Source organism: Ambystoma mexicanum, chromosome 1p, assembly GCF_040938575.1.
Source record: "Ambystoma mexicanum isolate Mex_15411 chromosome 1p, UKY_AmexF1_1, whole genome shotgun sequence".
In the NCBI taxonomy this organism is placed as follows: domain Eukaryota; kingdom Metazoa; phylum Chordata; class Amphibia; order Caudata; family Ambystomatidae; genus Ambystoma; species Ambystoma mexicanum.
In genome coordinates, this window is record NC_090921.1 from 961,634,205 (window position 1) to 961,660,783 (window position 26,579).

At 44.5% G+C, this 26,579-nt stretch overlaps 1 protein-coding gene across 3 annotated transcripts in view; it reads left to right on the forward strand.

Moving 5' to 3' along the window:
• LOC138582350 (receptor-interacting serine/threonine-protein kinase 2-like) overlaps positions 1-26,579 on the forward strand; it is a 252,063-nt gene that overhangs the window by 70,505 nt on the left and 154,979 nt on the right. For all 3 annotated transcript variants that reach the window (XM_069653614.1, XM_069653596.1, XM_069653605.1), the window contains exon 4: positions 15,184-15,339. In XM_069653614.1, the coding sequence (XP_069509715.1) occupies positions 15,184-15,339 (156 nt within the window). The remainder of the gene's footprint in view (positions 1-15,183; positions 15,340-26,579) is intronic.

Consider the following 26,579-nt stretch of genomic DNA (forward strand, 5'->3'; position numbering starts at 1 on the left):
AAACGAGAGCAAGTGTAGGAGAAAAAGAACAAGAACTCAATCTCACAAAACTAGACATCCCCTACAAGAATTTCATAAAACCATCATACAACCACAGGTATCATACAATCATCATTACTTAAAAGTACATATACCATCCCAGATCAAAGTTCAGAATTATCCATAGGCATCAAGGAAGCATCTCCAAATGTCCCAAAATTTGTCAACGTCATTAGAGAGTTTGTAAATGGCCCTTTCATATGTTGATATTGTAAGAAGCTCCTCCACCCAATCATCGATGTTAAAAGAATTACTTGACTTCCAGGACCTCAATATGAATTTCTTAGCAACCATGCATGCGCGTAGCAACCAAGCTTTCTTACCAAAGTCAATTTCCTCCAGCAAGGAGTCATCACCTAAAATCAGTAATGAGGCATTCATAGGGATTGCGATGTCCAAGACCAAACTTAACCTCTCACGAACCTTGTCCCAGAACTGCATTGTTTTAGGACAGGACCAAATCAAGTGACTTAGAGATCCTCTTGCACTTTTACACTTCCAGCAAAGATTATTATCCAAAAGTGGCCTCCTGAATAGTTTCTCTGGCGTTCAATAGGCCCTAAACAGCAATTTTGTCTGAGAAGCTCTGAGGGTCCAATCCAAACTCACCAACCGAGTGTTCTCACAGCACCTCCGCCAACATCTGAAGTTCACATCTTCCCCCAATTCCTCTGCTGAAATTGCAGCTAATCTCAGATCACCTTTTCGAGTAGCTTTTATGATTCCATACATTTTAGAAGCAGGGTGCAATGCACTCAAGCACACAAGTAAAGCTGCCCAGGCAGGACTTTGAACAGTCAATCGTGGCACATGAACACACGCTGAAATAATAATCTTCAATTTCCTATATTCAGCAAACGAGCACTCAGTCATATCACACATCTGGCCAGGCTCTGTGTATGTCAACCATATGTCAACCACTGCATTCCCAGGAAATGAGGTCAAAATGCGCAGACTGAGCATCCTCAGAGTCAATAATTTTGCACAGATGCCGAGTGGAGAATGATAAATGGTAGTCAGAGAAATTAGGCAAGTTCATGCCCCCCAACTTCAATGGGAGTTGAAGTTTCCAAATTGCAAGCCTCGGGGGCTTCCCATTCCAAACAAAGTCTTGCATAATCCTATTGAACTCTTTAAATATGCTTCCTGATATCTTAATGGGGAGCATGCTTACGAAATAATTCACCTGAGGCGCCAGATTCATTTTTAAACAGTTGATTCTGCCCCAGATTGACAACTTCAAAAAAGACTCCACCTCACCAAATCTGATTTAAGTTTCGGAATGATCCACGCAAAATGATTGGCTGGTAACTTCAAAATGTCTGCACCAATCCAAATTCCAAGATACTTCAGCACACCACTTGCATTGAAATTGAACACATATATGTCGTTGACACAACCCATTGACTGGTAGAATCTCGGATTTACTCCAATTAACCTTATATCCTGAAATCAAGGAGAAGGAATGAATATCTTGCATCAAATAAGAAATACCAACGGCCGGGTCTTGAAGGGCGATCAGCAAATCATCAGCATACAACCAAACCAAGTCATTCCGACCATTTCCAATGACAGGTTGGAGGCATACGTCCGCCCGCAAGTTTACTGCAAGTGGTTCTATAGACAAAATAAATAGGAGAGGTGAAAGAGGGCAACCCTGTCTTGTACCATGATGGAGCTCAAATGGATCGGAAATAAGTCCATTCATCAGCACACTAGCAGAAGGACCATTGTACAACAGCTTAACCCAACGCTGGAAATCTTGCCCAAAGTTCATTTTTCCCAAGCATGCGAACAAAAAGTCCCATTCAACACGATCAAATGCCTTTTCAGCATCTAGGGAAATTACCGCACTGGCAATTGGTTGACTATGCCCCTTCTCAATGGTTAATAGCAGGCGCCTCATGTTGTCCACCACCGCCCTGCCAGAGACAAAACCCACCTGATTCACATGCACTAAAGTAGAAATGACCCAACCCAGGCGAACAGCCAGGATTTTGGCCAATATTTTGCAGTTACAGTTTATCAAACTGATTGGCCGATAATTCTCGCACCTGGTAGCAGATCTGTCTTTCTTTCTCATCACTGTAATCAATGCATGTTTCATTGTATCCGGTAATGAACCAGACTCAAAGGCATTATTAAAAACATCACACAAAGCTGTAGTGCAGAATCAGGGAGGGCCTTATAAAATTCATTAGGTAGTCCATCAGTGCCAGGTGATTTACCGACCGACAGGCTCCAAATTGCGTGTCGAACATCATCCATTTCCACCTTCCCCTCTAAGCTCGCCGCTTCATCCGCCGTCAGACGAGAGAGAACATGAGACTCAAGGAAGTTTTCAATCTCAAGATGTTAAAAAAGGATGGTTGAGAAGTATAGAGTTTTTCATAGAAGCCACGGAAGGAACTGTTAATTTGTTTTTGCAGTGTCTCCAAAGTGCTATTAAGACCTCTGATACCGGCAATGAAGCGATCGCTCTCAGCCACCTTCAGCCGATGTGCCAGTAACTTCCCGGCTTTCCTACCATTCTCAAAATAATTAATCTTTTGCCTAAACAGTGCATAATCAACCTGGCCAGAGATGAGCTTGTTCAGTTCATATTTAGTTTTCCGCAGTTCATTTTTCAAATTGTCATCTTTGCTCGCAGCAAACAGAACTTCTAGGCACTTCGCTTCAGAAGAGAGCCTCTGAATTTCTTTTGTTCTCAACTTTCTTTCCTTGCCAATTTTAGAAATCAGTACCCCCCTAACAAAGCATTTCAGCGCCTCCCAGACTGTGGATATTCGAACATCAGCAGTCCTGTTGATTTGGATGAAGTTGTCAATTTCCTCCGCCACCTCCTGTTTGATCTGGTCATTTTTCAGTATATAAGAGTTAATTCTCCACCTCGTTGATTTAACCAAAGAGTACTGTAAGGATAAACGAAATGAAACAGGTGCGTGATCAGACAGGGCGGGACTTTAACAATCTGCATCCAGACATTAACAATTTGAAAAAGCTCAGGACCAAGACACACCCCTGTCTGAACCCTTTCACAATTGGCCATTTCTCTGTGACCTGCTCTCAAGAGCCATACCTGGCCCGTTTCATTGTATTTTCATGGGGGCGTGGGGGACGATACATTCCAATCAATGTGCGATTCTCCCTTCCTTTGACAGATCTTCTCACAAGAGTTCTCAGTTTATGGAGTCAATGGTGGCCTTGAGGTCCACAAAGTTCAGTTAAAGCAATCCTTTATTGATTTCAACATACTTGGTCCGAAGCAGCATGAGATTTAGGGTCTGTGTCATTGCCCCTTCCAGAAGCCCCTTGTAAAGGACAAAGTACATCAACCGTTACCACCTAACATAATGTGTCTGACAACCATATGTCACAAAGATCTGGATTAGGACATCCAGGAGCAGAAAAGGCTTATAGTTCTTAGGTTGGTTTGGTCACAGAGGCTAGGTGGGGAGCACAAACAACTGGACTTGGGATGTTTGTTTTACACACTGGATCAAGACCAAAGTCAGTAGACTACCAGAAAAGTCTCGAAGACAGCAAACCAAAGTCTCTCACCCTGAGTTGACAGGTCCTCCTGTGCCAGGGCAGTTGCCACTCCTCATCACCTATCTATATGTGGGGTACTTCCTGGGTTCTGTACACACTGTTATCAAGCATTTCGAGTCCTTGTAAAGTCTGTTAGCAAATCTCGTTCTGAGACTGATAACTGCCTCTGTCAATTCCCTGGGATCCTTGAGTGGCATACCTCCACATCAACTCCACCAGCTTTAGGTGCAACCTGAACTTTTCCAAGGGTTGGGGTTGGAACCTCACTACTACCCTGTATTTCCCAGGGCCCTATATTCCTTTCTGCTATGACCTCCCTGGCTGGTCCTCCTCCCGCCTTTTCAACCTGCCTTGAGCAAACCTGGCCTCCTCGTTCATTCCTGCTCTTGCTATCTCTGCCATCGCTACCTCCAGCAGGCCACATCCTAATAAAGCACTCCACTCCCGAATTTCCAATCATCCTTCTGATTTGACCACCTCCTCAAGCTCTTTACCACCTTCTCTTGATGTTACCAGCTCCTCGCCACCTCCTCCTGTTAGAACCACCTCTTCCAGCTTCTCACCCCTTCACCTGAAATAACTGCTGCCTCCACCTTCTCACCACCTCCTCCTGTTGTTAGCTCCTCCTCAGATTCTCGGTATCCCTCCTGTTTTTACCACCTCCCACAGACTCTCACCAACTCCTCCAAACCGTCACCATGTCCTCCAGCTCTGCACCTCCTCTTCCTTATGTTACGTCTTCCTCCAACTCTTAAGCACCTCCTCCTCATATAACCTCCTCCTACAGCTCCTCATCCCTCTTTCTGAAATAAACACCCCCTCCAACTGCTCGACACCTCTTCCTGGTTTACCACCACCTCCTTCTTTTTTTTACTAACTCCATCAGGCTCTCTCCACTGCCTCCTTTTGTTACCACTTCTTCCGGACACTCAATACCTCCCCCTGGCTCCTTCTCTCCCACTCACCTCCAACAGCCTACACTCCTTCATAGTCCTTGTATCAGGCTCCAAACATCTCCAACCACCAGCAGCAACGTGCTCCAACAACCCATGCTGGCCCAGAAGAGGTTGCTAGACACTGGAACGGGTGGTGTTGTATGTACTGCACTGGGGAAGGGGCTCTGGTGGCCACAGTGGGGCTATCCCCTGCCAAACAGCAGGGAACTAGGAGATCCTACCCATTCCACCCCAGGCTCCACATTCACTGGCTCAGGGAAGTATTTGTCTCCCTGGTTCATTCTCCTGGTCGTCCCAGAGCCAGGCAGGGCCATCATCACAGTTCCTATCCACTAATGTTATAGAGGGGGCAGGGATTGCCCCAGAAGCTAAAATGTTGTTACTTAAGCAAACTCTTAAGAGATGAGACACACATACTGACCTCCAATCTACAGGAATCGATAGGCACTAAATCTGCCGCCGGGGCCTTACCTAACTTTTGCAAGCTGAGCATTGAGGGCGCCTACGCAAGAGTTATTTCAGCACTTAAAAAACCTTGAGCAACCCCAGTTTCCATTTGCTGACAGATGGGCTCTGTAAAAAGACAAAACTCATGTGCAACACTTATATGGCCTGATAGGCCATAAGGGCAACTGAAATGGGCTCCCAAACTTGCACCAGATGTTTTTGCACTTGTGTGGATTTTGGAGTCTTTGGTCTTTATTGCATCCTTTAGATCCTCCCAGAACCTTACTCAGGCGTCAGGTTTGTCTTAGGCCTAGATAAAGATGTATTGCTAACCTAAGGTGATCAAATGAGGTCCCGCCCTGACATAAGTACTTCCTGACTGCCTGATTTAAGGGCATTTTCCCCCACTTGCCTCCTTTTCGTGGCAGATTAAATTTTTATTCCAACATTACAATAAACAAACGTCAAAAGTGAGCAATGCATTATCTAGGCAAATAATTAACAGCATATATAAAAACCAATTTCCAAAAGGAAAACAAAAGGGTAAAAGTAAGAAAGTCAGAAACCAAGAAAGGACAGAGAACCAGAAAGCAATTGGTTAGCCAATGGAACCATCAATGCAAAATCAACGAAACGTTGAACATAAATCACACGTATTAATTAACACAGCATGAGCATTTTCCAACTACAGAGACATCACATTGTGTACAGAAAATGAAATTCAACCGTAGACCTCCAGGAACCTGTTTCAAATGTCCCAGAATTTCTCAATATCATCCACATTCTTGTAAATTACCTTCTCATAAGTTGAAACAGTCAAAAGTTCATCCACCCACTCATCAATGTTAAAGAAGCTGTTCGACTTCCATGATCTCAATATCATCCTCTTAGCGATCATACTGGCTCGGAGTATCCAAGTCGCCTGCCCAAAAGAGATATCATCAATCATTGATACGTCCCCTAGAATCAGCAAGGTAGCTGAGAGGGGAATCGTACAACTCATAACCAGTCCCAACCTCTCACATATGTACTCCCAGAATTTCTTCATTTTAGGACAAAACCGTATCAGATGACTGAGGGAACCTCTAGCACCCTTACACTTCCAACAGAGTTCATTGTCCATGAGTTGTCTCTTAAACAACCTGACTGGTGTCCAGTAGGACCTAAAGAGCAGTTTTGTTTGCGATGCTCTAAGACCCCAATCCAGACTTACCAATCGGGTATTCTCACAGCAGCGCTGCCAACAGACATCATCAATTTCTTTTCCTAATTCCTCTGGCCAGATCACTGGCAGCCTCAAATCTTCCTTCCTGAATGATTTCAGAAATCTGTACATCGTAGCAGCAGGATGAGCAGCATTTCCACACAACTGCAACATAGACCAGGCAGCATTCGGTTCCAACAAATCATCACCACCAAGGCAAGCATTGACAACGCCTTTCAATTTTCTGTACTCAGAAAATGAACAACCAGCAATATCGTGAGTCCGACAAAGCTGTGCATACGGGATCCAATTTCCTCCATCTATTAGATCAAAGAGGTACTTTATTCCCGCCAGGAACCACTCTGTCCAGAAACAAAACCTTCCCTTGACTTTTCAGTGCTGGATTCAGCCAAATGGAGGCATCCATATGCAGGTAGGGGTCTGCCTTCATTCGCTTTGAGAGATCACACCAGCAACCTTGCAGAAAACCGGTCAAAGGATTCGCTCCCTTGGAGTTATTTTTCTTTGAAGTCAGCAGAGCTATGGGTTCCAACTGGGATATAGCGCCACATTCCCACATCACACACTGTGAACATTCGTCATTCGGATCAAGGAATTTACAGAGATGTCGGGTTGAAAATGAAAGATGGTATTCACTGAAGTTGGGTAAATTCATCCCACCTTTTTTTAATGGGAGTTGTAATTTCCATATAGCTTATCTTGATGGCTTCACATTCCAAATAAACTTTTGCATGAGTTTGTCTATTGCTCTGAAGATATGACCAGGAACCTTGATAGGCAACATAGATAAAGGATAGTTCACTGAAGGAGCCAGGTTAATTGTTATGCAATGCATTTTTCCCCACGTGGACAGATGTAAGAGCCCCCACCTGTCTATGTCAGACTGTAATTTTTGGATGCGTATCCCAAAGTTCAACGCTGGCAATTTCACCACATCCACACCAATCCAGATGCCCAAATACTTGATTCGTTCACTACACCATCTGAATTGGAAATGTGCACAAGCACTATGTAGACACAGATTATTGAGTGGTAAAATATCAGACTTGCTCCAATTGAATGTATAGCCAGATACAACAGAGAATTCTTGAATGTCATGCATCAAGTGGGCTATGCCATTAACTGGATCCTGGAGTGTGACCAATAGATCGTCAGCGTACAACCAAAGCAAATTGTTATGGTTGCTACCAATTATTGGTTTATGGTTCACATTCGCTCTCAGACAGAGCGCCAACGGTTCCATAGACAGGATAAACAACAGCGGAGAGGGAGGACAACCCTGTCTCGTGCCCCGGTGGAGTGTAAATGCATCAGAAATGAGACCATTCGTGAGCACACTAGCTGATGGGCATTTGTACAGAAATTGTACCCACTGCTGATATTTTTCACCAAAGTGCATCCTCTTCAGGCAAGAGAACAAGAAGGCCCACTCCACCCAATCAAATGCCTTCTCAGCGTCTAAAGAAATGGCAGCAGAGGCTTCTCTCTGTCTATGACCATGTTCAATAGACAGCAGTAGACGGCGCATATTATCAGCCACAGCGCTACCTGTAACAAATCCGAACTGGTTTTTGTGAATTAGATTTGTAATCACTGGTTCCAGTCACATTGCCAGCATTTTCGCAAGTATTTTACAATCACAATTAATCAGGCTAATCGGCCTGTAGTTTTCACACCTTGTGGGACACTTGTCTTTTTTCTTAAGAACAGTTATTAATGCATGCCGCATCGTTCCAGGCAACAAACCTGAATCAAAGGCCTCCTTGTAAACATCACATAAGAGTTGTATAGCAGACTCTGGTAGGATTTTGTAAAACTCACCTGGAAGGCCATCCGTACTCAGCGACTTACCCCCTGTAAGTTTTGAAATAGCCAATTTTATGTCTTCCACCGTAGATTCTTCTTCAAGACTCGCCGACTGATCATCTGAGAGTTGGGGTATGTCATAAGAGTTAAGAAAATGTACAATACTTGTCTCATCACAGCTTAGGTCTGATTCATAAAGCTATGTATAAAAGTCACAAAACAATTTGTTTATTTCTCTCTGCTTAGTCTCCATTCCACCGTTCTGATTTGCAATTGCTGAAATGAAACGATCACCCTTCGCTACTTTCAGTCTGTATGCCAGCAGCTTTCCAGCCTTTTCACCGTTTTCAAAATAATTTATTTATTGTCTGAATAGGGCATAGTCCACTTGACCTGAAATTATTTTATTTAGTTCAAACTTGGCTCTCCTCAGATCATTCTTAGTACCTTCATCTTTGCTACTCGCAAACAATTTATCCCGTCTTTTTGCCTCATTGGAGAGTCTCTGAATTTCCTTTGCCCTCAATTCCCTTTGCTTACCGGTCTATCAATCAGAAGACCACGGGCAAAGCACTTCAGTGCCTCCCCCACTGAAGAGATTTTGACATCATCAGTCTTGTTGATCTGGATAAAGTTCTCAAGTTCATCCTTGATTTCCTCCCTGATAAGGTCATTTTTAAGAATGTTAGAGTTCATCCTCCATCGTGGTGACTTTACTAAAGTGTGTTGTAAAGAGAGGTTCAGAGACACAGGAGCGTGATCTGACAGTGCAATAAGCGCAATTTTAGAATCCCAACAACTGGAAGTCACCTGTCCTGAGGTTAAGATAAAGTCAATGCGGGAGTACGTGTCATGACACTGAGAATGAAACGTATAGTCCCTTTCACACGGGTGTTCCAGTCTCCATATATCAGCCAGGTTAAACTCATTCATTAGATCATCCAATGATCTCTTGCTGTTTTGGGGGTTTCTTGAGCAGTCCCCATTTGAGCGGTACAGAGCAGGATCTAGCACCAAGTTGAAATCACCAGCCAGTGCAATTGAATCCACATCAAAGCTTTGAATCAGTGCTGCAAGTTCATGAAGGAAAACTGGCTCATCTAGGTTTGGTGCATACACATTTCATATAAGCAATTTTGAATCCTGGACTTTGAGCAAGGCACAGATGACTCGCCCCTCTTTATCTGATTTGCTAGAGAGGATAGATATTGGCAGATTTTTCTTCATCAGTAGAGAAACTCCCCTTTTGCCTGACGTGTAAGTTGAAAAAAAGGTTTCACCAACCCAACCTTGCTTCAGTTTCTCAGACTCAAGGTCAGTAAGGTGTGTCTCTTATAGGAGGGCAATATCACAAGAATTTGCTCATAAGACAACACTTTAGTTCTCTTAGTGAGTCTTAAATCCATTTACGTTCCATGAGACGATTTTGAGATGATCCACAATTTTAGTATTCATATTAACAAATCTATTATATGCTCTGAAATATGTTTTCTGGTTAGACGAGAGCAGAAAAGCAAGTTGAAATAAAAGAAAGAGTAAAATAAAAAATAAAAGAAAAAGGCTGTTCCCCATGTCCCGATAGGACAAAAGGCAACCAGAAAAGATATATAAAGGCCACAAATAGATGACATTAACTTTTAGGAGAGCTGATATGTGGGGCTCACATGGCGCAGCTTCGAGGGTTATTTACGTGTGGGCACTTGCTTACATGTTTTCAGCTGTGGAAATCTTCTTGTGGTTGCTCCCCCTTATCAAAGGAGGACTTCTAAATCAGACACAATACTATTGTATAAAGCATGAAAGGTCGGCCGCGGGATCAAGCTTTGTACATTTGATTGGTCTTCAGTGCTAATTGTACGCTGACCGGGTACAATCCCCTGCCCCCTGGATTTCTGGACAGGGAAGAGCTAGCAGGGTAGTTAAGGGGTCAAAGTCACTTTCTACTCTAGGTTCAATTTTAAAATTAATGATCATGCATCAATATTCTTCCTCAAAGAAAAGTATTTTATTAGGGACTCGCCCCCGGATGCCCCTTAAATGTAAATGTTGCTGGGCTGTCGTTTGTTGATCGGCTGTTAACAGCCTGTACATCATAGGTAAGTGGGTATGACCTCATCTCAAAACCCTTCCTGTTAGACATGCGATTCTGATTCAGCTCGTTTGCTCCTACCAAATGGGCCAATCATCATCCAGTTCTCCGACCATGCGACCATTGAAGTTTCCCACAATCATGAGAGAACCTCCCCTTAGCCAAGGAGGGAATTTATTGTATGTGCTAACCATTACTTAGGCTAGGTTTATTTGTGTCGGGGAAGGCAGACCTTCCTTCCCTTGTTCTGCATTAAAGATGTTAAATATCAGCAATTTTGGTCTTCTTCCAAACGTTATCATACGTCACATCATGGAGTATTATTACCCAGTATCAAATTGATCAATGGTCACATCCAGTTTCGGGGCGACCCAGGAGTGCAAAATGAGACAACGTTCTCAGGTGCAAGAGACCAGGTTTCCTAGAGAGCAGTTATATAAGCCTCCTCCACAGGGGTCAGCCAGTCTGGCTCTTCAAGTCGGGATGCACAGTTGTGATATTCTAGATGATAACAGGTGGGGGCAGCCCTTTGCCCAGATTCACCTCCAGTTCCTCGGTTCCCAGCACAACCTCCAAGGTGCCCTGTCTAAACCCTTGATAAATGGCCCCTTCCAACCAGGAACTGCGCTGGAACCAGGTGAGGTTAGTTTGGACACACCCACAACCCCCACTTTCCTCAGGAATGTTGGCTAATGATACCTGAAGACTTAACTGTCAATCAAGATCCTCAAAACTTACCTCATGTTTCTCGTAATTGCCTGCCCAGCACCTTCCCCCAGCCACTCTCCCAACAAGCGACTCAGAGGGGTCACCCGAAAGGATCCACAACTGATAACCAATTTAAATAGTATTTGGGGCCTTGGACGGAGATCATTACTGTAGTGGGCATAGACCAATATCACCCCTCACAACAAATTGAGCTTGTCTGTCCGGATCTGGTCCACCAGTGTTGGGATCCTAGTACTTAAAACAACTCATTCCCTAGGGTAACTGCTAGCTGTAACTGTCACCCAAAGGAATCTTGTACCTATTAATATGTTCTGGTGTTCAGAGAACTGATCCTCCATCTTGTGTTGATACATTGGGTAGCCTTATTAATTAAGGAAGGGGTGCCCCCACACCTTCCTCTGACAGCATTGGTTGTGCAGTCATAACAAACAGAAAATGGGCTGCTTCAGGCATTGGGCGCAAGATCCCCCCCTCTTCCTGCTGCAAGTGCCTGCATGGATCTAGAGATCCAGGGTAGATTAGCGCCAAGTTGACATCTGGGTGGTGGGGTAGAGTAGGAATGGGGCTTATCTTGGGCTCTTCTCTGTGAAAGGATGGTAGGCAGAACCGATCTGTGTCGATCTGTACCAGGATTTGGAGAAGCACTGGTCTCATTGACCAGTGTTGGGTGTGCAGCAGGAGCCAGGGGCTCACCGGCTGAAGGGGGCTCCATAGAAGAGTGCTGAACCTGCAAAGAGCTGGTGGCTCTGTTGCACCCCAAGATAAATGGCAGGAAATCCACCCTTGGATGCAACATTTCGATTCTTGAGGTAGCCTTGTAGAGTTACTCTTTGATGATGTTTGTAACCATTCCCATTATGGGCAGTTGGTTAGCACACAAACCACAGCTGTGGTTGCACATTGTGTGGCCAGCTAATGCATGTCCTTGCGGCACTTGAGAAGCCCCCTGGTCCATGGAGTCTAGCATTGTGTCTATTGCCATGTTTCCAGCCAAAACATGCCAGTCCGCAAATCCCATGGAAAAAAATGAGGGGTCAATAGTGGTGTGTATCATGCCATAGGGGTTGTTAACATCCTTGTGTATGGACTGGCTTGGCACATTCATCATTTAATAAGAGTTAGGGAGCATACCTATTTCCCCGAAGAATGCTTTCCGCTTTAGGGCTGAGTCGGATATCTATGTCTAGAGCAGTATTCTCCTTGTGATTGGAATTGGTTTCAACTGTTACCAGGAGGTTACAGCATGCCCCCTCAGCTAGTGCTCGCGGCATTAAGGTCACCGTCTCTAGAACAGGTCACAAAATGTACATCTAAGTTGACTTCAATGGGATCGCCCCCAAAATATGTGACTTCACTCTCCTTGAACACTCAACAGATTCAGCTCTATCTACGCTTGGCGTCCTGTTCCCTCACCTTTGTCAAAATGCACTCATGCCTGCAGTCGCGCCATCTTCTAACCACCAGATACATCTCTAGCGCGCACCACGCTTCCCCTCTGCCACCCAAAGACATATCCTTATGTGGGGGGCCAGCCTCCAAAAGCTCTCAAATTTGCAAATACCATGCACAAGGAGGTCCCTCAGTCCAGGTTTTTATTCTTTGCGTCCTGAGACTTATAGGGCCTCATTACGACCCTGGCACTAAGGGGTTAACGGCGCCGTGAAAGGCTGCAGCACCGTTAACCCCTTAGCACCTAATTACGAGGTCCCTTTGTGGCTCCCGACCTTAACGGCTGGTCTGGACCAGCTGTTAAAGTAGGGATCCGCAAAGGGACCTTGAAGGTAATTACGGTACCGCAATTTGTGTTACCGTAATTACCGCCTTCCCCATTCCCATTGAGCCCTATGGGGCAAAAATGGGAATGGGGAAGGGCCAATGGTGCATGGGGAATTACCGCCCCGCCAACCTTGGAATGGGTGGTAATTCCCCATTGCACCATGGCGGACTCGTTACAATACCGGCAGCAACCATGGTGCTAATAGCGCCATTGGTTACCGCCGGTGTTGTAATGAGGGCCATAGTTTCACTTTTCCAAGTTTCAATGCAGATTAGAATTCCCAGAATACACCAACATAAAAAGGACTGCATGACCCTCTCACTCATGGAAAGTACGTCCTTGTGTTCTGCTGTTTGAGTAACTAAAGATGCTAAAATGCTGCATATGTAGCAGGGAATAAACAGAAAGTAAGTGAATTCTCCTCTGATAGGTGAGCAGAGAGATTCCACTGTTGCAGCCTGTTGCTTAGTGATCCCCAGCAGCCTGCAAAATAGCAGAATTCCCAACACATATGCCTGTTATACGCAAAGGTATATGTGACATAATGAAGCATATTTATCATATAGCAAGTTGCATGTATCGTAGGGTGAAATATGTATATCAAATAATGATTCCATGATATTGCATGGTGAAATAGTGATATCATAATAAGCAAATTCCTATGCTATGTAATTAAAAGCAACATAGTAGCAAGCAAGAATAGCATGCAATGTTCTGAGATATGTATGCTCACTACTGAAAACAATGATTGTTGAAAATGATTACCATGTGGTGCAAATAATGTTCTAAATATGTAAATCTTTTGTGACATTAAGCAGTTTGCATATACCCTCTACTGAAATGCACTTCCTCACCACTAAACATAAAAGCAAGTTTGTTGATTGAATCTACATGGTATAGAATGCTAAAATGCACAACTCTACTGACTGGAACCGAATACGTGTTTATATGGACTGAATTGGACACAGCATAGAAAGAAACTGTTGTTGAGTGTCAAGGATGTTCATATAGTGAGATTAGTCATCAGTCACATGGCACTGTCCCCTCCTGTGACCCTTGCACCATCACTCCGCTTCCTGCTGGCTTCTTCTGTGCACAAGTGATCAGATTTCTTTCACTTTGCAAGATACTGCAGCCCACATTAATCTTTGACATTGTCCTCTTCTGACTTTAAACTGAATCTGCTTTTGCAAACGCTGTTATTGTTTAGAAACCATAACAAAAACTGCTGTCTAATCTTGTGTCACTCTCTTTTATTTTGGACATTTGTGTAATGGTATGGTATTATGGCATGGTCTAGTACTTATTAAGAACAAAACATATCACCTCAACAAGGAGGCCCCAAGGCGCTGAAACAAGTGGCCAACCAAACCGAAGAGCAAAAAAAAGACCCACCCGCCAAGCTTACCACACTACCAGCTCACGGAGGAAATAGGAATGTCTTCTAATTGTTGACGAAACTCTAAATGCAACTCCATCCCTCGCAAATTCATGGCTAGAGAATTCCACAGCTGTGCTGCCCGAACAGAGAAAGGCCGACCTCCCCATTGCACCCCATCTGAAGGCAGGCACTGAAAGTGGATTAGAGGAAGCGGATCTCAAACATCTGCCAGGGGTATAATAGAGCAGTTTGGAGGTAATCAAGTTGGCTGCAGAACCATACTTCGCCCATTGCACAGTGGACAGTGTCCTGAACCTTATTGGTTTTTCCACCGGCATCCAATGTCCGTCTAAAAATCCCATTCCTCCAAGGCTATCTAATTGCTGTCAAAGTAATTCTTCTGAATGGATCCTGATGCACAGATCCCCGATCAGAGCTCTGTAATTCTGAAAAGCATAGTGAATTAGATCCCCGCTGATATCTCTGCAGAAAAAGGTTTTGCAGTATACGGGCGATGCAAGAAAAAAGTGGCTGAAATTCTGTTACTGCCACTTTCTGGGTGGTAATGAAATTGCCACAGTTTTTCTCACACCGCCAAATTATAGGTTTTGGCATATTGACTGCCTGTGGCATTGCCGCATGGTAAATCAGACGATTTCTGGAGAAGTAGCATCTTTCTGGAGATATCCTGAATCCTCTAAAATCCGTCCTATGCATGCCATAAATGGGGAATTACACTGCCCTAGCAACACTTTTAATCCCCTGGTAAATCCACAGGACCAAGTGGTGGTAATGGTAAATAATTTTGGTGGTAATTCAGCAGAAGTACTGGCAAACTCGTAATGAGGCTTTGCAGGCGTTTAAACGCTGTGAGAATAATAGGATGGTTGTGTCTGAGTGTGTGTGCGTGTGTGTGAGTGTGTGCGTGCGTGTGTGTGTGAAAGAGTGAGGAACAATATTTAGAGCGAGACATCTGTGAAATGAAATGCACGGAACGATGTGTTTGTTCTCATCTGGGGATACACATCAGTTCACATTAGCTTAAATATCCAGCCAGGAGACCCGTATGCACTGCTAACTCAAACGCTGCATTTAACACCCAAAAGAAGAGAACACTGCTGTCTGATGGCATGTGAGTGGCACGAGATTGTAATCCATGCGTCCCTTCTGCATTGCTTCTAGCGGGACATCTACCCCGAGCTGCCTTTGTGCATGACTGCGCGGATCCTGTCAGATGTGGCAGAGGGACTGTGCCATCTACACAGCCTTTCCCCCCCTCTCCTGCACCAGGGACTGAAGCCCTCAAACATCCTCCTGGACACAGCCTACCGAGCAAAGGTAAGCCTGATACATTGGCGTTCCCAGCCTTCTCTGCTCCCGGGCCCACCCATGTCATGGGGTACGACATGTGTCGTGTTCTTGCAATACTATTCCTCTTAATGCTTATTCAGCCACTTGCTAAACATTCAGCTGCAATTTTGCATTCAAGCTACTGCGTCATATCGTGAGCTGCAAATGTGTGGAGTGTGGGAGCCTTCTGTCGCTTCATGACTTACCTATTATCTCAGGCGCCACATGTAGCATGCTTTTCTCTGATGACGAAGCGCTCCTGCTAGGACAAGGGTTCCAGAGTCCATCGGGCCGCCTCATGCCTTGAGTATCTTACCTGTTACCAAGTGCTCTGAAACTGGAATTTCCTGTATGCAGCGCTATGTAAAACAGCAGACATGATTACTATCATTATTATTAGTATTATTATTATTATTATGGCTTTCGTAAGTGCAGAATCTGGCCTCTGCTTCCTGATGTGTGCATACCATTAATGATAGAGGGCTGTTCTTCTCTAACACTGTATTAGAAAAAATGTACATTAAAAAATGAGCATGCTAGTCTAGAACAAGGTGTTTCCCATATGCCATTCCACAGCTGCAGGAATGGCTCCTATCATCAACTCAACTTTTATTTGGGTGCAAAGCTCATGCCGAACAGCTGGGCCTGTTAAAACCGAGGACTTTAAATGATTGTACATGTCTTAAATGTTTACAATACTCAGACAAATGTGCTCATTTAGGAATTCAAGTAATTAACACACCTCGCAACATTCTCCAGGGGCGCAAGCAGTGCTGAAATGTTGTGGGGGGGGGGCACCAGTACTGCCAGATGTACATTTAGGTTTGCAGTGTTGGGGGGGGGGGGGGTTTGCTAGCAGTACTTTGGAAAATAACCGAACAGCCACCATTGTAATGTAAACTGTCTGTGTACTGTTGCATATGCTTGTACTCTATGGGAAGGAACAAAGGACCCGTCACCTGTAGGAAGGATGGATTCACTTTGGGAGGATGAGTTTTTGAGATACGTTTTTACCTGTGGAACACATGTGCTAAGGGAATTCACCAAGTGCAAAAGACTGTCACCCAAGAGACTGATGGACTCTATGAGTTTGCCTATGAATATAGAATTGTCCCTTGTATGAGCTGGGGTCTGGAGATTTGCTTATGGACAAACTACCCTTCACCTGTAGGGGCGTGTGGAATCTGGGCTCTGTCGCCAGTACAAAAGACTGCATTTCACCTCTACGAAATAACGATTCTTACCACTGTCCCAGGGCAAATCACAATAACTCTACATTTCACCTTTTGCATTTCGGCCTTTGTCCCACTCGTGAGACGATTGGGTAACATGTTTCCACATTGAAATAATGGGTGCAGGGAAATGCAGAAGTCCTAGGGTCAAAGCATGACCTGTTGATCGCTAGCTCTGTGGATTCAGAGGGGGATAGTGAATCTGTCTCAGATACAAAGGGTGGATTCTGGGAATTTGCTCAGGGACAAAAACCAGCATTTCCCTTGTAGGAAGTAAGGATTCTGGTGATCCACCCGTGGACAGTGAGTATGTCAACTATAGGAACACTGAATTTGGGAATTCACTCATGGACAACGATCTTGCTACCAGTAGAAAGAATGGGCTGACAATCAGCTGGAGGACAGAGGGCATGTCAGGTATATGTTAACTTGCGCCAGTAACGCATATACAAGTAGAAGTTATTGGTATGTTGGAAATGTGGTTTCTGATGATTAGCAAAGAGGAAGCAAGCCAGTAACCTACAGGTGAATTGCTTATGGGGACTGGCCCCAGGATAATAAGCTAGTTTAATGTGGAGGGGTGAGTTTTTAGGAGAAATTGGTCACCTCTGGGAGGGGTGGATTCTGAGGTTTTAGATAGTAATGAAGTAACTGTGAGGAGCAAACTGGGAGAGTGGTCAGAAGCTTAACGACTCGAGCTGAAATCCCACAACACCACATTCCACAACCTGTGGCCAGAGACAGGCCAAATGCCTCTGTAAGGTGAGTTTACACATGGAAGGCATAGGCAAAGCTCAAGATTGAACTCTGCCAGATGTACCGAGGGATTAACAACCCATAATTACAATGCAATTGAGAAATAAAATAAATGGATCAAAACTGGATTCATGTGATTAACAGAGGGAATACATTCTGTCACCTGGAGGAAGGATGGATTCTGTGATTAACTCACCCAAGGATTTAAAACATGTCACTCAGAGGAACAAACTGTTATGTGCCTTCAACCAAGGACAGACAACACATATAGTCACCTGTAGTAAGGACAAGTTCTGAAGTGTCATTTAATACCATATAAAAGAGGTCAGGAAGCAAAGATGTTTTTTTGCTCAAAATGATGGGGAAAATACTCACCCTGGGGAGGATGGGCTCATGCAGGGATGTAGAATCTGCCAATTGCAGAAAGAATGTGCATAAACATTCTCTTCATAGACTGGGATCTTTGCCTGCTTGAAGGATGTTTATCTGAGGATTCACTCAGGGGAAATAGAACTGCTAACCTGCAGAAGGATGGTTTCCTGTGATTAAGCCTATAAGATAGCTTGGCAAGTTTGCAGGATGGAAAGGCAAATGAGACAACCTTCTTCTTCTTCTTCTTTTTCTTCCTCTTTTTCCTCTTTTTCCTCTTTTTCCTCTTTTTCCTCTTTTTCCTCTTTTTCCTCTTCTTCCTCTTCTTCCTCTTCTTCCTCTTCTTCCTCTTCCTCCTCATTCTCCTCCTCATCATTCTCCTCCTCCTCCTCCCCATCATTCTCCTCCTCATCATCATTCTCCTCCTACTCATCATTCTCCTCCTCCTCATCATTCTCCTCCTACTCATCATTCTCCTCCTCCTCTTTGGGAAGCAGCAGAGACCTTTCTAAGCCATAGCGAGAAGAACACAGTGGGGGAAGCAGTGATACATGTGAGGGGGAAGGCCGCAATTCAGTAGCATGGGATCTGCAAGCAACCGGCGGAGGAAACGGGGCTGGGGGGGAACAGATCACCCAATCTCAGGTTAAGTGGGAAGTGGAGGGTGTGTGGACATACGTGTTAGGGAGGAGCCATTATTTGAAGAAGAGGGTCTTGGACTCCTTCCTGAAATGATGATGCAAGGGGCCAAATTTGGTATTAACAACGAGGAGGTTCCAGAGTCTGGGGTTGCAGACAGAGAAGGCTTGTCTTCAGTGGTGTAACACAAAATTTGGGGGCTCCCATGCGCCATGCATGCACAATACCCTTGATGATCATGCTGCTTTGGGAGCATGCACGCACTGCACTACATTAAGAATGTAGGTATGTTTTTTAACCAAAGCTTAATTCTTTCACCTATTATATAAATAAGGGGACCTTGCCTGTCACGTGGCACCCAAATGTATCATCCACCAGTGGCAGCTGGTGAATGTTTTAATTGAAGTGGCATAACTTTTTCCATAAATATGCGAGAGCGACCAAGCATAGCGAGGGAACCCAAACCTACAAAAGGGAGATTGGGTGGTTTCCCCATTGAAATACATTTTATTAATAATAATGACTTACAATTAGGTATTATACAGCACAGGTTCTGTCAAAAATTGGGTAAAAAGCCACACAGTTTGCAATCGGTTTTATTGGGCAACTCATGACAAAATCCAAAAGATGCAAGTCACCAACAGTGCACAGGAGCATTTCCCAATGCATTTTCATGATACCTTCCCCACAATATATGCCAAAATAGAAAGCATTTTTGTGCTGGCTGCCCTCATACATTTCCATGCTGGCTACACCAACATATGGCAGTATTCCCTTATAAGAACATACTCATGTTTGCTTTGCGCGCAATATAATAATACTGTAAGAAAACATGTCCAATCAGGTTTTTCCTATAAATGCCAGTACCCTCATTTAAGAGCAAATGCCTGTTGGATTTGCCATTATGAATGACATGCCACAATAAGAACACATGTCCAAATTTATTGCACCAATGTAAACCAGTCTAGATACATAACGCTTATCATGTTTGCTTTAATATAGCTGCCTAGTAAAAAAGTGTCATGCCACAGTAAGAAATGCCTAGACTGGCTGCACCAATATGCCAGTCTAGCCACACAATAACACTTACCATGATTGCTTTATCATAGATTCCCAGTAATAAAATATCATGCCACAGTAAGGAATGGATGGACTGGTTGCACCAAAATGCCAGTCTAGACCCTTAATACCATTGATCAAGTTGGATTTACCCAAAAATGCAAGTCAAACATACCATGTCACATTAAGGAAATTTCAGCAATGCTCCAATGCCCCCCTAACACCACAGCACCTCACATCCTCACATTAATACCCACTCACCCACCAGTCACTCAACCATTCACCTTCTCTCACATTCACTCAAACGAACGCCCAGAACATTCACACTGCATTCCCTACATGCGCACCCACCCAGAACATTCACACACATTTACATGATACGTGCGTTCACAACCATATATACACACCATTCACCTGCATGCAAATTTAAAAAAGGTTTTCTTACCTGTTTGCCGGTCAGCTTTGGCCTGCTGGACTCGATTCTCTGTCTTCACTCCAGACCTCAGGCCCCCACGCTCCATGCAGACAGGAACCAGGCAGCACAGAGAGCTTCCTGGTACCTGTCTGACATGTACAGGGGAGGCGGAGGTGAAGTGCCCCCATGCCATATCCCCAGCCATTTGCAGTCAGCCCAAGCTTAGGCCTAGCCTTGACTTCAGTCAAAGTGAGGACTGAGTCTGTTTCCCCCAGATATGAGGTGGTGGGGCACCTTCTACACCAGTACCTGTCTTCTGGTTCTTACCTTCCTACACTGGTTCATGTCTGCACATATCATTACTTCTGATGGATTGCAAGCCTCCAGAGATGTTGAGTTTCTCAGTGTGGTAGCGTGAGGATTTCAGGCCAAAAGCCTGTTAGATGATGCAGCAGGATTTTAACATGATATATGCTTTCAGCGGGAGAAGGTGCAGTTTGCTGATGGTCCTTTGTGGATACGACTATTGTCATACATAATAAAATGCATGACAGTGTTAGGAAAAACCCTGCCATGCAATGTGCACACCCCTGCACCTGTCACAAACAGATGCAGGGGGATATCGTAGGTCTTTTGCTCATTTTAAAGGATTTGGGTTGTGCTTAAAAATGCAGAGGAACTTCCCCCTGATTGTCATAATTGAGTAAAGAGGTGAAAAGGCACATCTGAATGTGTGCAACTAAGATGTGCACATTTTGATGCCCTTTGCGGATTGGGCTGCACCTTCTTTTTGCTCAATTAATGAGATGCGCTAGCACATCTCATGACTTACGCCCAAAACATTTTGAACATCTACACCATTATGTTTGTTTTATTATTTATAATACGCGTCAGACCCAGGGGTATCAGGGCGCAGCAGTTACAAGGATTGAGGTATAAGATACCTTATTTACAAAGCATTACTTACAGAAAGGCATACACAAGTGTTACAGATAACTTACAGAAAAGGTATATACAAGTGTTACAGATAACTTACAGAAAAGGTATATACAAGTGTTTCAAAATAGTACAGGATAAGCAAGGATATTTACAAATATTACAGGCAGCGTGTAAAGAGATATGGTTACCACCGTGGGGGTAGCCAGAAGTGAGACTCGAGGAAAAGATGCATTACATAAAAAGGCATAAAATGTCATTGTTTACCGGTAACAGAATGTCATTGCTAGTTGCTGTACAGGGTTCAATGTTGTACAGTTTAGTGGTCATTGGATTTCAGCCACAGGCTGATGTTAGTTCTAAAGTTTTGGTAGGATTGGTCTAATCTCAGTGAAGAAGGCAAAGAGTTCCATAATTTTGCCGCTTTCACGGGTAAACTGTTGCCTCCAATCGTGGATAGTTTAAATCTAGGGATGGACAAGCGATCCCTGTTTCCTGATCTGGATGGTCTCGGGGAAGTCTGTTTATGGAATCTCTCAGCAAGGTACATTGGGGCAGCTTTATGGAGAGATTTATGGGTGAGCGACAGGGTTTTTAGGAGGATTTTGTCATTAGCCCGGAGCCAGTTGTTCTGACGACTGCTCTCGGAAATGTGATCTCTTCTAGAAATGCCTAATGCCGGTCTAAGGGCATTATTTTGTAAGGTTTGGATTCTTCTCACAGTGAATTTGGTAGAGCCTAGGTAAAGGGCGTTGCAGTAGTCCAGGCGGGACAGGATGAGGGCTCTGGCCAGATTCACCCTGCCTAATGGAAGCAGGAAGCACAGCTCTGACTGACCCACACAGAACTTTGGAGATTTCCTGGTGGGCATCTGTATCATGGGCCACTCCTGTGTTTGTGCCCTGATTTTCTGCTCCTCCTATCTCTCTCCCATGCACCACACCCCCTTCCTTTTATCACTCCTGAACCCCCACATTCCTTACAGAGCTTCCAGTATTTTATTCCTTGAACTTAACCAATGCTATTTCAGTTTTTTATTATGTTTAACTATTTTGTAATCCCTACATAGGGACACGTGTGCTTTAAAATGTACTATTTGGACCCATTTTCTTTAAGATTTTCCTCTAGGAGAACCACCCCGAACCCCTATTTAAAGTGGATACGCTCCAGGGTCACTTTTCGTTACCATTCCACCCCTTCCAGGAACCTGTTTACTTACTCACTGTAGCCCCAAAATGAAGCAATAAGGGTACTGGACCTTGCTACCAAATCACAACCTTTGGTTCAGAACTTTTACAAAAGAGAGCAAGGAGACCCTCTAACCATAGGGGAAGCCCAGGGCTGATCCTCTTTGTCATTACTGGGATCAACACCATTCTGGTCACTGATGATGCACTCCTCATCCGAAACACAGGGATTCCCTCCCTTATCATACGCATAATCTTAGCCACTTTCCACATGGTAGACCACAAAGCACTAACCAACACACTTTCCTCCCGGCATTTGTGATTCACTACCTCAATACGTTGATTGTTCAAGCTCGACCTAGCCACGGTGAGATGGGCACCGGAGAATGACAACGATGCCCAGGAGCCTGTGAAATCCCATGAGGACCATTCTTCTGCCACTCATCTTTCACTGCTGCGTGGAGCCACTGGAGGCATTTTTGCCCAGTCTCCGAGTACGCTGGTGCCACGCAGTTCTACCTGAAGGTTACCACTGTCAATGGCATCCAGCAATGGAAACACTGCCTCTCCCTCATTCAAACATTGGATGCTGAGTTTATACTCATTGGAAGCACGACTAAAAGCACGCATGTGCAGAACTGGCTGAAGTGATGTGACTTAGCATCTTCTGCCTGACATTCACCCTCAGCGCTAAGTCCCTTGACTTCACTATTGACTGTGACCTCCCCATGAAATCACACTTTGCAAAGGAGACACAAACAATCTGTTACAAGCACTTGAGCCATTCACCCCCTTTTCCGCCCTTCTGATCCCTCTCCAATGCTTGGTTCTCTTCCACCGGGGTGATGGTAAACACCTTTCTGTAGGTGTCTATGAGGACTTTTCATCTGCTAACTGAAACCTTGGAGGGGTTTTCAAAATGTATAAGATCTAGCACAATGTATTACTGTCTTACTTTCATGGATTGTCTGTGCCCTAAAGGCAGTGTCAGTATCTTTCACTCATGTTTGCCATGTGGTCAATGCGGTACATACGTGAAACACTGTCATCCATTTAGTAGCCAAGCGTGTAAACATTTTGTTGTACATAGTCTAATGGAAAATCAGCATTTGGTAGGCGAGACTACTCCGCTTTTAGAAATAAAAGTTACATGCAGAAAGGAAAATGTGCACTTGGAACACTGGGAATCAGTTTTAATGTGCTTTTCCTTTCAATCCCACTGGTAGTAGGAAAGCGAAGTAATATTACACAGTTGATCATTGTCAGCATTAGGCTGTTCAGCACTAAAAATGCTAGACAGAGAAATTAGAATTTGAATCCAGATAACTTCTAGGCCCAAAAATGTGTCTAGGCAGAGTACAGGTTATATTCAGAATGAAACCCCACGTTAAAGATGTATTGGCATGCTGTGTTACATGGTGGCTTAGCACTACACTTCATAATCTGGATGGCTCGCATTCACATTCAAAAAGCTGATATTGCCAGATAAATATGATGTGGTTTGGAGAGAATTCAAGTTATGGTCATAACTATTTTCTACATTTAAAAGTGCTAAACGAGGCACCTCTGTGATTGACTTTCAGGTAGTGTGTAGTTTGCAAATCTCCACCCACCTAACACTTGGAATAATTAATTCCTAAGCCTCCTCTCACCAGAAAGTGAAACCAACTGCATTCAGGCCATCCCAAGAAGACCCTTTGTTAACCAGAACAAGGTGGGAATTGTACCTGCTTGGGCTGGGCCCCAACAGAGTCTTCAATGATGTATAACAGGGTGATTAAGGAAAGTAACTGCAGTCAAGGCTTTTGATCTAGAAGGTGGGACATGCTTAGAGTTAGGGACTGACTGGGAACTCAGAGGTAGGAAGGATGACGTCCACCATTTTGGATTTCCCAGCATGCCCTGCCTCTGCTACCCTGAAACTCTGCCAAGAGCAGAGCATCACTGGACTGATGCAAAACAGAGGAACATACCCCAGCCGAGAGGTGCCCCAATTAGCATTCAAACATCGTAGGACCCAGCCAACACGAACCAGCGCTGCCTTTCCAGTCTACCACGTCAACGCACATGCAGCCCACACATCACTCAGGGAGCCTTTGCTGAAGCCTGCTCTCCTAAAACTGATTTCATTTAGCCTGCTGTATTCTGCAGCACTGCAGCCGCTGCAGGGTCCCACATGTGCCATTTTCGACCCTTCATTGCAGTACAAGAGTCAGATTTGCTGCTGTCAAATCATCATATGAACGAAACAACTAGTGTTGCAGAGAGTGACGGAAAAGCGCTCATTCCAGGCTCATATGGTACCCAATCCAATTGCCCTCGCCTTAAGGCCTTGAAGATAGTCATAGGTGCAGTACCTTGAAATCTTCAAGGAACATTGCTTAAAGTTTTTTGGTGACTTACCTCCCTTGTTGCCAATTTTGTACATGATCCTGCATTTCAATTCCAATCATCCAGCCTGCCTATTGTTGCTATCCACCCTGCCTATTCTGTGTCTTTCTCTTGCAGGGGTGAGGTGATTATGACTTTGGTGTTTATTGTGTTTTTAGCAAAGAGTGCCATTGTTTATTGTGTTTTTAGCAAAGAGTGCCATTTTTTATATACACTTGCTTGGACATTCCTCTTATCAAGTATTTACTTCACTGTAAAGTATAGCTTGCCCTCTGCCCTTTCTACCTAATGCTAAGTGGGTATACTATGGGCCTCATTCCGAGTTTGGAGGTAGCCATGGCGCTATTTGCGCCATGGCTGCCCCCAATACCGGGTCCGACCCCGACCTGGTTCAATGGGGACTTACCGGTCCATTCCGACCCTGGAGGGACCGGTAAGTCCCCATTTAAAAAGGCAATCCCCATTCTCATTTGAGCCCACATAGGGCTCAATGGGAATGGGGAGGGCGCAAATAACAGCCCGGCGCATGCCAAGGCTGTTATTTGCGCCCTGGTCCCCTAACGGGGGACCTCAGAATAGGGCACAAAGGGATTACCGGCACCGATGTCCTTAACGGTGCCCGGTATCCCTTTGCGCCCAGGTCGGAATGAGTCCCAATATCTGCGTATCTTCTATGTTTTGAACAAATACAAGCCGATTTGTGATCTGAGTTTGTGTATAGTGCAAAGAAGCCTTTGCTCTCCCTTGTACTTTGTTTGGCTTGCAAGGGATCTGTCCCAAGTGTCGCAGCTGCAGCCCTGGCAAGCTGAAAGCTGTCCAGCATACCGCATCCTATCTCCGTGCAGGACTGATGGCATTCTATCACCATCACACCACACTCAAAGAACTCTATTGGCTACCATTCCAAGCCTCCGTCACCATCAAGAAGATCTGCATCCCTTATGCAGCACCGATGACCAAAACACCAGCATTCCCAGCCAAGAACCACTGTGATCTCCAGGTATGATGATCGTTGGTTGGCACAGCAGCACGATTAAAGATACTCAGCCCGGACTACCATATGTTTCAAATAGCAGTCTGTAGTATTGCAACCCTACCTAAAGTTAAGAGACTGGGGTAGTGATTGACCAGGAGTTCAACATGAGGGCCCATGTGAGTAGTCTGGTGGCAACAGTTCATACTAGCTTAAGCTCATGTTACAGTTGAGGCCGTTTCTGTCAGAAGAGGAAACTGTGCCTCTATCGCCAGGGCAGTTCTTGGTGCCAAATTGGACTACGGCTTCACCCGGTTACAAGGCATTAAAAAAGGAGAAATAATGTGCTTTCAAATTGTCCAAAACTACGCTGTCAGAGTGGTGAAAGGCCTTCAAAGAAAGGACCATGTCTCAGAGGCACAGTGCGCATGAATTGAGTGATTGACGCACAAGTGCCTATACAGGACTAGCCCAGGAGACCTGTCAAACCATCTGGCATGGCTGCCGGTATGCAGAACACTGACATCTAACAATGCTGGTCTCCTGCAGATCCCCAGAGATGAGCTTGAAATGGTGGCAAAGGGATCTTTCTGCTATGCAGCTCCAAAAAACTGGAATGCCCTTCCCCCTGACCTGAGGCTATGTCACTCCCTTCCTAAGTTTAAAGAAGCCCTGAAGACACTCTTATCTTTTTTGATCCACCGGCATTCCTTCCTACTTCTGATTGATACCTTTATGATTTTGTTTCATTGTGTGTTTGTCATGTCTGCTCTACTATGCCTGCAGGCCTGTTTTTATGCGCAATATAAATAAATATGAATAAATAGATATCAGCCCACTGCCAAGATCCAATACAGGACCAGACTGGAATCCAAGATGTGCAAAGAGAAGTCTGGATTGCAAGCATTCTCCTGAAACGCTTCTGCACTCTTGAATACGCCATAAGCCTCAGCCATAAAATCAGCTTCTCTTTCATGAAAGCAAAATGCACATGGCTTGGCCATTAAACACCATAAACGTTGTACATAATACAATGATAGCTATTTTCCAAAATAACAGCTGTATCAGGCATGGCAGCATGTGAGCTTTGACCTTGATTCCACCAATGGAAGCAACATCACTTTACCTTTTACTCCCGGTGACTTCAAGGCATTCGTTTCACACAACCATAGAAAGTGATATAATGGAATGAATGGAAAACTAATAAAATAATACTGAGACCACGACATAGCAGATAAGAAAAACACAATATTGAATGCTAGCTGTATCTG